The following is a 10,675-nucleotide window of genomic DNA, read 5'->3' on the forward strand; positions in this document are numbered from 1 at the left end:
CAAAACCAGTCTATCCATGAGACTAAACTCCGTCTTGAACCCGTCCAATCTATGTAACAAACAACCCGCCATAACGCATCCAGAAAAAAAATCAGGGTAAACCAATGCAGTCCATGCACCCCATACAAACCCAAGCCCATGCCCATGCACATCCTATTCTGTCAATCACGCATACCTCCCCGTAAAACTAACATCCCCCTCATACCCCATCCCCTGCCCCTGGAACTGCTCATCTTGCCCCTCCTCGTACTGCTGTTGCTGTTGTTGCTCCTGATGCTGCTGTTCCTCGCTCTCATTGATCATCTGCTGCTGCAACACAATACTATACACACTCGCCTTGAGCAGTGTACACACCGTCGCAGTCTTGCGCTCCAGCAGCCTCAACCCATCAAGCGTCAACGAGGTCGGATCCCCCGCTAGCCCGGCCAGTTTATCTGATAACTTTTCCCCCCACCATCGTTAGTATCACGCGTTCAGACTTGTAGTACGTAGCTAGCTAGCTAGCTAGTGGCGGTTCGTGCATGGGGATGAGGCGTAAGCGTAGGCGGAGAGCCTGCGTACCTTGTTCACATTCCCCAGGAGCCGGGTATACTCGTCCAGGACTTCCTGCTCGAGATCCGAGACGAGGGGGTTCGAGGCGCGCAGGAGAGGGTTTTCGGTTGTTATTGGGGAGGAGGGAGCGCAGTCGCAGCAGTCGCGGCTGGCGGCGGAGGCGGGGTCTTCGTCGAAGGAGAACATGTCAACTTGCGAGGGTGTGGTGGTTCTGTTCCTGGCGGATAAGGAGAGCTGATATTGGGATTCGGTCTCGTTGGATGTTCTGGTTATCGGACCTGCTTGATGTCGAGGCCTCGACGAGGGGGTCTGCTCTTGTTTGTTTGACTTTGGTAGGATTGTTTGTTTGGGTCTTTGGGTCGCGGCAGGTTTCCTATGAACTAGTAGATCATCCAAGTCAGTCAGGAAACACCACATCATGTATTTACTGCATAATGTTTAACTTAAAATCTCAAATATGGATCACGGATATTCTACACAGACTTCTATTGCTGTTAATCTTCTGAAATCAAGAAATGCTAGAATCCATTCAGTGACCGCTTGGGTACTCCCATGTTATGAGGCCAGTCCAGCTCCTCCTATGGACAGTCACAACACTCGTTTTTGCAGGAAGAACAGATACATGAACACGAAATAGTCAAATAATCCACGCCCGAGTAATTAGTACACTCGACGCTGACCTCCAATGACGGGATGGATCAGAACTGGTCCGCTAATATAATTGAAATCGAAAAACGCCGTCTTCTGCAATAGTGACAGTAACGGAAAGAGAAGATGGAACTGTCGCGTCGTGGAATCGAAAAGAATATGAGAAAGCCGAAATCGCCCACAAAGCATAGCACGTCCGAAGACAGGACTCGCACTGTCCTAGAAAACCGAAAGAAAGCCCACAATCGCCCTGACCAAAGCAGAATGTAAGAATAAAACCAGTGGGATAGCTCTAGACACGCCAAACTCCAAGTTAATACGTGCAACAGAATATCAACGTTCGAACACAGATCTTCATGCCGTCATGATCATGAAAGTAACCTCACGTCAGAGGTCTGAAAGCGCCGCTAGGCAGTCTTGTTTTGTCGCAGGAGGCCCAAAAAAAAAAGCGTATAGTTGTTGTTGCGAGCTCATGGATCAACCAGCTAAAAGTCTCCGTCATGATGAAGCGTAACACTATTGAACTCCTCGAAAGGATCAGCCACCTCTCCGTTGGGAGTGGCAAGACCGGATTCTAGAGGGACGCCCTTGGGCTTCGAAGTCCCGCCAATATCGACACTTGCGCTCTCCTTGACATTACGGAAATTCGCCGTGTCCGTTCCGCGACTCTGGTGTGGAATCATGGGCGGTTTCATATGGCGGATGAGCGCCCATTGCGTCTGCCGGAAGAAAGGATGAGTCTTGACATCCGACGCCCCAGCTCGAGCGCCAAGACGCTTGGTTTCATCCTTGATCAGCAACTTGCGAATCAGGGACTTGCATAAACTGCGGATGAAAATGTCAGTTTGGATGAATGAGAGCAAGGCTCGACGGCAGACTTACTTCGAGATCTGCTGCACCCCCGCATGCTCTGGGAATTGCACTTCGTCCCTTAGGATGTTTCCAAACGTTGCATTCCTATTCTTGCCCTTGAAGGGCGTGGTCCCGTAAAGCATCTCGTAGATCAAGATGCCCAGAGTCCACCAATCGACCGCGCTGGTATGTCCGCAACCCTTGATGACCTCCGGGGCAATGTACTCTTCGGTGCCAACAAACGAGTTTGTTCGGAAGTCAGCAATACATGACTTGGTGTCAATGGTGGGTAACGACGTGGCGGAGTTGCCGCTGCGAGGAGGAATCATAGTAGGGGCCCCGCCTGGTCCAGATTGTTTGGACAGATCGAAGTCTGACAGCATAATGTGGCCAGACTGGTGAAGAAGAATATCTACCAAGATACCGTCATTAGCAACGAGCGAACACTGATATCGCATTGGATTTCGGGAAAGAACTCACTTTCTGGTTTCAGATCGCGATAGATGAATCCCATGAGATGGAGGTATTCTAGAGCGGCAGTGACTTCTGCGGCATAGAAACGGGCGGCATCCTCCGATATACACTTTCCTGGGCGAGTTTGAAGTGCTGCGCAGTATGTGATCAGTAATACGCTCTGGGACAATTGCACTGGGTTGCACACCTCGAAAGAATTCACCGCCGCTGCAGTACTCCATACACAAGTAGAGGTAATCCTCAGACTGGAAAGAGTGGTACAGAGTCACAATGAACGGATGGTTGCTCGTAGCAAGAATTTCCTGCTCGGCCAGTGCCCGCTTGATCTTGTTTCTCTTGATCATCTCCTTTTTACTCAATACTATTCAGGTACAATTAGTATGTATTTTCCCAGTAAGTCCAAAGCTATCAATTGGATGGCATCGCATGAACGGCAGAATTGCGGAACTTTACCTTTCATCGCGTACAAACGACTCGTCTTCTTCTCACGAACAAGGTAGACCTTGCCTACATCTCCCTTGCCGATCAACTTGATCTTGTCGAAACTGCTAGGGCCAACCTCCACATTCCGGACCTTAATCGAATTCGAACTATACGTCCTGCGGAAGGCAGCCGAGTTGCGAATCTGACCGGGACTCGGGATCTTGTTGTTCGGGCCCAGTTTGGGTACGGCAAGTGTACTAATGTCACAATCTCCAGAGGCTCCTACCAGGCAAACTTGAGACTGAGTGGCCCCCGATTGTTCGAGTAGAGGCTCTTTACCCATCTCCGCGGTCTGAGGACGTGCATCAGACTGACCTTGCGTGAAAAGGCCCTGTGCATTTGGTGCGGACGCAACCCGGCGAAGCTTCCGCGCTAATTCCTCCTTGTTGGCGGTCGTAGCCTGCTCAGCAGCAGAGACACCATCCACCTGCACTTCAGGGGTGTCTGGAGGGGAGGAGGGGACCGAGCCGTCGTTGCGATGCTGCAGGGAAGGCTGACCCTGGTGTACGAAGTACGGATTGGCAGTAGCAGTAGGAGAGACGCCTTCGTCGAGCGGGTTGCCTTCACTTGCGACGGTGGCTGAGCGATTGCGACCGATAGTAGGTAGGAAACGGGATTGTCTGAATGTCGACTTCGCCTCCGCCTTGGCGCCGGTGGACGGGTTGGCGTCTCGGTCTCGTTCTCGATCGCTGCTGGAATGAGGAGTGACATTGCTGCTGGAACTATTGATGCGGAAGAAATTCTTTATCCTTGTCGGGAGATGGCTCGATTCATTGTGTTTTTTGGAAGCCAGGGATAGACCGGGGAAGTTCCCACGTTTCTCATTCGTCACACCGGACGGACTAGAAGCGAAAAGCTGCGTCATGCCGGTGGATAGCGAAATTGAAGATACCACCGAACGTCTACCTGTACCTTGCTATCGAAAGAGCGAGGAGATCCAAAGATTGTCCGAGTAAGAGAGGAAGATGAAATGCGGCACAGGAGGATAGACGAAGGGCGAGCCGTGTGGGAGGGCGGCCTGCAACGGACTGGAAATCGCAGGGACAACGTTGGCGGTACAGAGTTGTTGGTTGGTTGAAGATGCCCAGGAAACTCGCTTTAGAGGGACGTGCACCCTGGAACAAGAGAGGCCGCGGGGACGATTCGCATGGGTGGGACTGAGATGTTAAAATATCCCTAAATGATAGATAGAAATACGTTTCAAACGAGAGACAACAAAGAATTCTTCTCTTCGATCTACCGAGGAGGATGGGGATGGGACAGAAGGGGACTGAGGGATGAGGAGAGTAGAGAGGGAGAGAGAGAACAAGAAAGAGGGAAGCGGAAGTGGAGACGTGGAGGGATTCCAGGCTTAGTCAAGGCCTTCGAGATGGTGAACTAGCGACCAGACTACCTTCACTACGGGGTATAGATAGCCGGTTTATCGAAGTTTGATGGAAGAATGATAGAAGAGAATCATCTGATAGCTGATACCTCTAATAAGGGTCGGTACAACCACAATGGAGGCGACAATGGAATTATCCAAACTCCAAATATGAGCGATCCACTTGACATATCCAACCATCCAGACATCCACTATCAGTCTATGTATCAAGTACGTACTAACGGTATTCTTCTTCTTGGATGTTGTCGCCACTCAGCCACGGATTCAACCCAATCAAACTCCTCAATGCTGTTCGCCTCTTAGCCACGGATTCAACCCAATTTAGCAAAAGATTAAGTTTACTCATTCCAGTGAACCGTTTGGACTGAGGTAAGATACGTAGATGGACAGGCACACTCTTCGTCACATTGGCCAGATCTTGTCTTTGCTTCACCCTTCTTACGGAAAATAGTGTTGACGGAAAAGAAAACACAACACTATTCCAGTGAGTCCAGGTGACACTGTCATCCAATATTGAAATATCTACCGATCTATTGCCGAAGTTGCCAATCTCGTGTGAGTGTCAAAAGACCGGTACCTACGAGTTTTACGACGGAGTACACTTAGGTATCAGTGCGTCACTGTCGATATGTGGAGTGATTGTACTAGGGAGAAGTCGAGACTCAAGTCACAATACTCTTTGGTGGACCTTCTGCCGTTTGTTACCATGCAAGGAGACCCGGTTTCTCGTCCTTAACAGTGGAGAACCTTTGGGGGCACCAGGACAGCCTAGACCGCATTTCATCAGAGCAGTCTTGGTGATTCTACGTTGGAATGTACAACCAAGTTGCGGAATGTGTACTGACGATGCATTATGAATGAACTGCCTGAAAACTTGAGGATACTCACTGATGACGCAGAACTTGCTTTCGGTTCGGCTTGGGCTTGCGGGAAGCTCCTAATCAACCTAACACACTATCATGTATAAAAAAGTGCTAAACTCCTGCCTGAATACTATGGTGCTAAGTACACAAGACGTCCTGTCGCGAAGTGATGTTACTAGCTTCAAGAGCCGGGACCCCCTTGGGGCTAATCCAATGAGCCTGCTCAAGAAGCCATCCTAAACTATGCAGAAACTGATTATACTATGATCGAAGACCAATTAATCGGAGTCTTACCCCCCGAACACCTGTGGGGTCTATGGCCTGAACAGCCGACTTGGTGATTGCAGATGTACTCGCTTGTTCTCCTGGTAAATACTACAGGCTACAACCCCCATCGCATATGATTGTCAAACTTTTCCCAGCTTTGCGTGCTGGGCCAGGGCCTGCATCTTGTCGTCACCATGACTGATATCGCCCAGAGAGGGTCTGTTTAGCATGCCTTCGACACCAGCGAGGAACGCATGGGCATTCACATTTTGAGACACTGCCAATGCCGTAGTTTTCTGAACAAGCAAGCCGTGATCCTTGTTCAAGTACTGCGTGAGTAGTTGTGGGTTCGCCTGCTTCGCGTTGACAGAGCTCGTTTCTTCGCTCAAATCAGTCATACTAGTCGCTGAAGTAGAAGGACGCGGTCCATATGCGATTGTGCTATGCGACTGTGAACTTTTTGAATGTGACGCACTAGCATTTGAAAGCTGTGCAGTGTGCACCTTGTCTATTGCGGCAACGAGGTTGGGATAGCGTCGACTATTATGGCAACGAGTTCACGTGTCTTAGCTCAACTGTCCCTACTGATATAGGGGAGCCCTTACCTTTCCTGATGCGTTTCCAAATCGTTTCCGCTCTGTTGACCGTGGAGCAAGTCCTCGCCTACCGAACGCTTGCTGGGTTCGTCAGCGATAATATCCTTGAACTAGGCGTGGCAGGCATAGAGAAACGCTTACTCCTCACTACGACCAGTAGCCCATGAATCCGTTGTCGATGTATAGGACGATGATGACTTGCTATCAGCGTCCTCATCTGTCTTGAAAGACATCTCGCCACGCCGAATAGGCGCTCGTTGGATCGGCATTTCAGATGCCCAAGGTCTTCTGAGCCGTGGTACAACCGGCCTGTAAGTCCCGGCGCCTTTGATCAACTCCGTGGACGATTTCCTTTGACGGTAGGACTGGACCTTTGCGTTTTTCTCACTGTAGCTATGGCTGTCTAGCAACGGCGATTGCATTGAGACTCGTGACAGTCCTTGAGCAAGTTCGTTGACGGCATCGACCTTTCGCGTGGCATCCCCAATTATATGCTCTGTACCACGGAGTTCGGAGTATGATGGTTTCGTAAAGGACGTGTAGCCGTCATTGAGGCCTGTTTTTCCTTCTCTCGCCCTACCGTCAACGAGATCTTTAGCTCGTGTATTGACTCTGGCCGACTTCGATCCCGAGTTAGGCTTCCGACAGCGTTGGGATAGCCTAGACGCCATCGAAGTATTCCATCCTGAGGATAAATTTTGAAATTCAAAATAATTGTCCAGAGTTCTCACATTCTGACTGGCCTGCCACTGAAAATACGGGTCCACAGGCTGATCGACCGGGAGAACTGGTGGCAGCGCACTGACCGGTGATAGCATGGAACATCCAGGTATCGCATATTGTGAAGCAGAAGGGGGCATTTCCAGATGGAATTGATTGGCCATCACGTTCTGAGACAGAAAATTGTTCGATTGGGCTGCGACGCCAGCCCCCTTTTCCTTCTGACTCCCAGGTTCGTTTGAGACTCTGAGGGTTGCTTCCAACTGTTCTTTGTACGACCGCACCACATCTAACTCTCGCACCAAACTCTTTCGCTGTTCAACCAAGGACTTCTTCGCGCAGGGATCCATATCCCAAGTATGCATGGCCATGTATCTATCGAGACTCGTAAGCTGAGTTGACAGGGCTGCATAATCGATCGAGATCTGGCTCAGAGATTTGCGCAGCGAGGATTCCAGGAAAGGCCCCATTGAGAACAGTGACTGATTGACAGCTGCCATTTGACCGCCGACTTGATGATATCCCTGTGCTGCATGGTTTGGAACGAACGAGTCCAGAATTGACGAAGATTGGCTGATGGTGGAGTATCCACCGATCATATTGCTGCATGGAGCTATATCGGATGGCGTAACCAGGCCAGAGGACTGCGCCTGCGATGCGGACGACATGAAAGGAATGACATTCGATGCGCTCAAACCTTGCAGAGATGGAGGAAAGGCGAACGGATACCCCGCAAGACCATACATAGCATAATTCTGCAGCGCTGGTGCATGAGGCTCCTGAAATTGTGATTCAAATTGAAAGTATTGTTGGCTCATCAGCGGGAAGGCCGCATTGGGCTGCGAAATCATGGAAGAACCTAGTGCAACCGGCGCTATAGTAGGAATCAACGTCGAAGCCGGAATCCGCGGCTCCGATTTGTCATTCATACTTATACTTGACAATCTCGCGTGCGTCGCCAGTATTCCTTGGGGTTGCGGAGATGACGAGTCGGCACCGGAATGAGGGCAAATATCCTCGGACCATTCTCTCTTGTCTTTGGCCTTGGACATGCCTTTTCCGATTGTCGAAGTAGAGAATGTACCCCGGTCATCTTTGGTTTGGTCAATCGCTGACAGTTTCTTCTGAGGTGCAGAGCCCTGAGAATTCATTGGAACGATTCGACCACCAGCAGTGACACGTTGATGTTTAGGTGACTCGTGCTCCTTGAGAAATCTCGCGAATCCAGCATCAGCTTGAGCCAGAGCTCCTTGCGGAGGATCACTTGGCTGGCGACTAGGGTGGCGTAAACGAGGCCCCGAGGTTGAGTGGGTTCCCTGACTTTGACGCGATCTATTTGACACGTTCCTTGACCCGTTGACTGGACGCTCAGATAAAACACTTCTATCTGCTTTGTGTTGCCGGAACAAGTTATCTGGATGGCATTAAACCGTTAGCATTACCGAGCTTATTGTGCTCGAATGATGACTGCAGAGGCACATACAGCCTAGGGCCTGCGCACTGAATCGACCAAGGTCTATGTGCATATTCTGGCTCATTGCCAGCAAGGTTGGGATGTCATATCTCATTTTCCGTCTTGGGCAAATTGTACTTAGGGGACGTCCAAAGGAAAAGATCAACAAACATGAGACGTGTCAAAACAGTATGGGAAGACAAGATGCGAGAGAGTTCTCCTGTGATGTTGTGATGTCCTTGTTGGGGATTTGCGTCGAAGAAACTCACTCTGGATGTATAATCGGGCGAATCTAGAAGGTGCACTAGACCCTGCCAGGTCAGTGAGCAAGTGCTCTGGTGAGGGAAGGAGCACACTTAGATCATGGATGTGAAGTACTTAGGTTGCATTATTATTAGGTAGGAAATTATCATCTAGATTAGTAGACCTCACATGGCTATTTTATTAGGAATGGCGAGTGCAGCGAACAGCTCAGCTCAACTGGCGCGACAAGGGCCTGGCGATCTATATCAAACATGTTCCCGAGCCTGGACTGGCTTAAGGACGCTGTGAGTATTCCAGGTATCGTCATGTTCGTCTTCGAAAGGAGGTGCAGTCGTCCGATTCCCAGCAAGAGTCGACCTCAGCTCCCAGCTTCCAGTCCGCTCATGACCACAGACAACTGCTCCTCCAGCCCCGAATGTCTCACTATCTGGGCTCTCTGCTGGCTTAACGTCCTCATGCGTAGAATCTTTGGCGGTAAGGTCAGCATCGCTTGCCATCTTGCTATTACCCTTGAACCCTCCAGCGCTTGATCTGCGCATACGTCTCATACGGAACCCACGCACTAGGAAAAAGAGTATAGCAGCCAGTGCTAGAGCGACGATTGTAACCACAGCTCCAATCACTCCAGCAATAGCCGGACTTAACCTGTTGTCGGAGGTAGATGTCTTCTTAGCCTTGCCCATCGCTCCGGAACAGAACACAGCCGACGATCCGCATTCGAGGCACCACTGCTGGGTCGAACCAAGAGAAAACTTCTCCATCTGTGCGCGGAACTCGGAGTATGGGATCGCATCATTACTTGGACCGTGCCCAAAAAGTGGGTAGGACCGAAATTCGGCGGAGGTGCCTGTTCCGTTACGCAGGAGAAATCGCACGTAGAGCTGAGACTGGTCCGGGTATGTCGGGACTGCTCCAGCTTCGAGGCTAAACAATTCGAAGACGAGCGACGCCCCGAGGTCTGGACGCGAGTAGAAGTTCTCCTGGCTCGACGACGCGAGCTGCATGAGCGAAGCAAGAGCCACAGCGGGTTCCGAGCCACCAAAAACAAGGCTCATCTTGCTGTTAGCTCCCCGGTATTGGATATTGGTGTCGAAAGCTTCCAAAACATGCGCCGCCAGGGTTCTCCCTGCAATTGTGCGTATGTCATTGGATACACTGAGTTCCGACGAGGATACATTGCCGTTCGTTGCGTACATATAGTGGTCTGCATACCATCGCGCACGTTCGATATCCTCTCTCTTCAGATGGGACAACAATGTTTTATTGTGCAATAACTCATATTCAAGGAATTCCGATATGTAGAAGGCGTTGGCATAATTGGCCGAGGAGAGATCATATACTCCTCTCAAGGATTGGCTGTACAAGCGGCTGTAGAATGTCTCCGACTCTTGCGTAAGTTCCTGCACCTCAGGGCTGAATTTGTACTCCAAGTCGGCAACTTCATGTAGAGTACATTCAAACTGGCCGTCCACAATGATCGATCGGGGATCTGCTAAGCCCACCGTGATCACTTGAGGATACTGGTATCCGTTCAGAGGAGCACGAGACAGCGACCCATTAGCGAGCACGAAAGAAGGGTCATAGAATTCCCCATCGTAAACCTGGCCGAGAGGCGGATACAGGCCCTGAAAGAAGGCTTGGGCCGATGCCACGGCTGGCTGATCGGGCCTTGAAAGAACGGAGATATCCTCGGCTTCTAGTGCGTACGGAGACAGGTTCGGTATTCTTGTTCCCACGTCACTCCCGTTGCTATGTATGGCAACATAGCGGTCTCGAAATGCGGACCCGGCGGCATACAATTCACTTGCTCCGTACGGAGTCAACGCTCTCGGGCGAGGCAGAGCATTCGGGATACTATCCCCGTGGAGGGTATATGCGAAAACCGACCAGACTTGCTCCTTGAGGTCTTGGGCCGCAACCAATGCAGGAAATTGCAAAGCTGCCGCTGCTGCCAGGGCCAGGAAGCGTTCGCGCGAGATCATCATTACGATCTGAGAAGCGATTGCTTATCGAATGGTAGGGGCAAAATTGCGAGACTCGGCGCAGTATGAGCTTGACAGGAGATGTTCCAGATGATCTTATCCAGTCAAGCTTGGGGTAGTAGAATAGAATATAGTCG

The 10,675-nt window shown here is 50.6% G+C and overlaps 4 protein-coding genes across 4 annotated transcripts, besides 1 other annotated feature; all 4 read right to left on the reverse strand.

Annotated features, from left to right (window-relative positions):
- Positions 1-165: 165 nt before the first annotated feature.
- On the reverse strand, positions 166-738 carry NFIA_075740 (DASH complex subunit DAD3 family protein; the record flags this gene model as incomplete). The annotated part of the gene is made up of 2 exons (XM_001259540.1): positions 166-441; positions 562-738. The coding sequence occupies 2 exons, from the start codon at positions 736-738 to the stop codon at positions 166-168; spliced, it is 453 nt and encodes a 150-aa protein (XP_001259541.1).
- Positions 248-287: a microsatellite.
- A 947-nt stretch (positions 739-1,685) lies between the features above and the next one.
- NFIA_075750 (putative serine/threonine protein kinase (Nrc-2)) lies at positions 1,686-3,874 on the reverse strand (the record flags this gene model as incomplete). Its single annotated transcript, XM_001259541.1, has 5 exons — positions 1,686-2,025; positions 2,083-2,464; positions 2,533-2,658; positions 2,714-2,887; positions 2,980-3,874. The coding sequence occupies 5 exons, from the start codon at positions 3,872-3,874 to the stop codon at positions 1,686-1,688; spliced, it is 1,917 nt and encodes a 638-aa protein (XP_001259542.1).
- Positions 3,875-5,663: 1,789 nt separating this feature from the next.
- NFIA_075760 (uncharacterized protein) lies at positions 5,664-7,990 on the reverse strand (the record flags this gene model as incomplete). Its single annotated transcript, XM_001259542.1, has 3 exons — positions 5,664-6,063; positions 6,129-6,200; positions 6,261-7,990. 3 exons carry the CDS (start codon positions 7,988-7,990, stop codon positions 5,664-5,666), a joined length of 2,202 nt encoding a protein of 733 aa, XP_001259543.1.
- Positions 7,991-8,801: 811 nt separating this feature from the next.
- On the reverse strand, positions 8,802-10,541 carry NFIA_075770 (uncharacterized protein; the record flags this gene model as incomplete). Its single annotated transcript, XM_001259543.1, has 1 exon — positions 8,802-10,541. The coding sequence occupies one exon, from the start codon at positions 10,539-10,541 to the stop codon at positions 8,802-8,804; it is 1,740 nt and encodes a 579-aa protein (XP_001259544.1).
- Between the last annotated feature and the right edge of the window lie 134 nt (positions 10,542-10,675).

Source organism: Aspergillus fischeri, genomic scaffold (genome assembly GCF_000149645.3).
Source record: "Aspergillus fischeri NRRL 181 1099437636264 genomic scaffold, whole genome shotgun sequence".
NCBI classification, from domain to species: Eukaryota; Fungi; Ascomycota; class Eurotiomycetes; order Eurotiales; family Aspergillaceae; genus Aspergillus; species Aspergillus fischeri.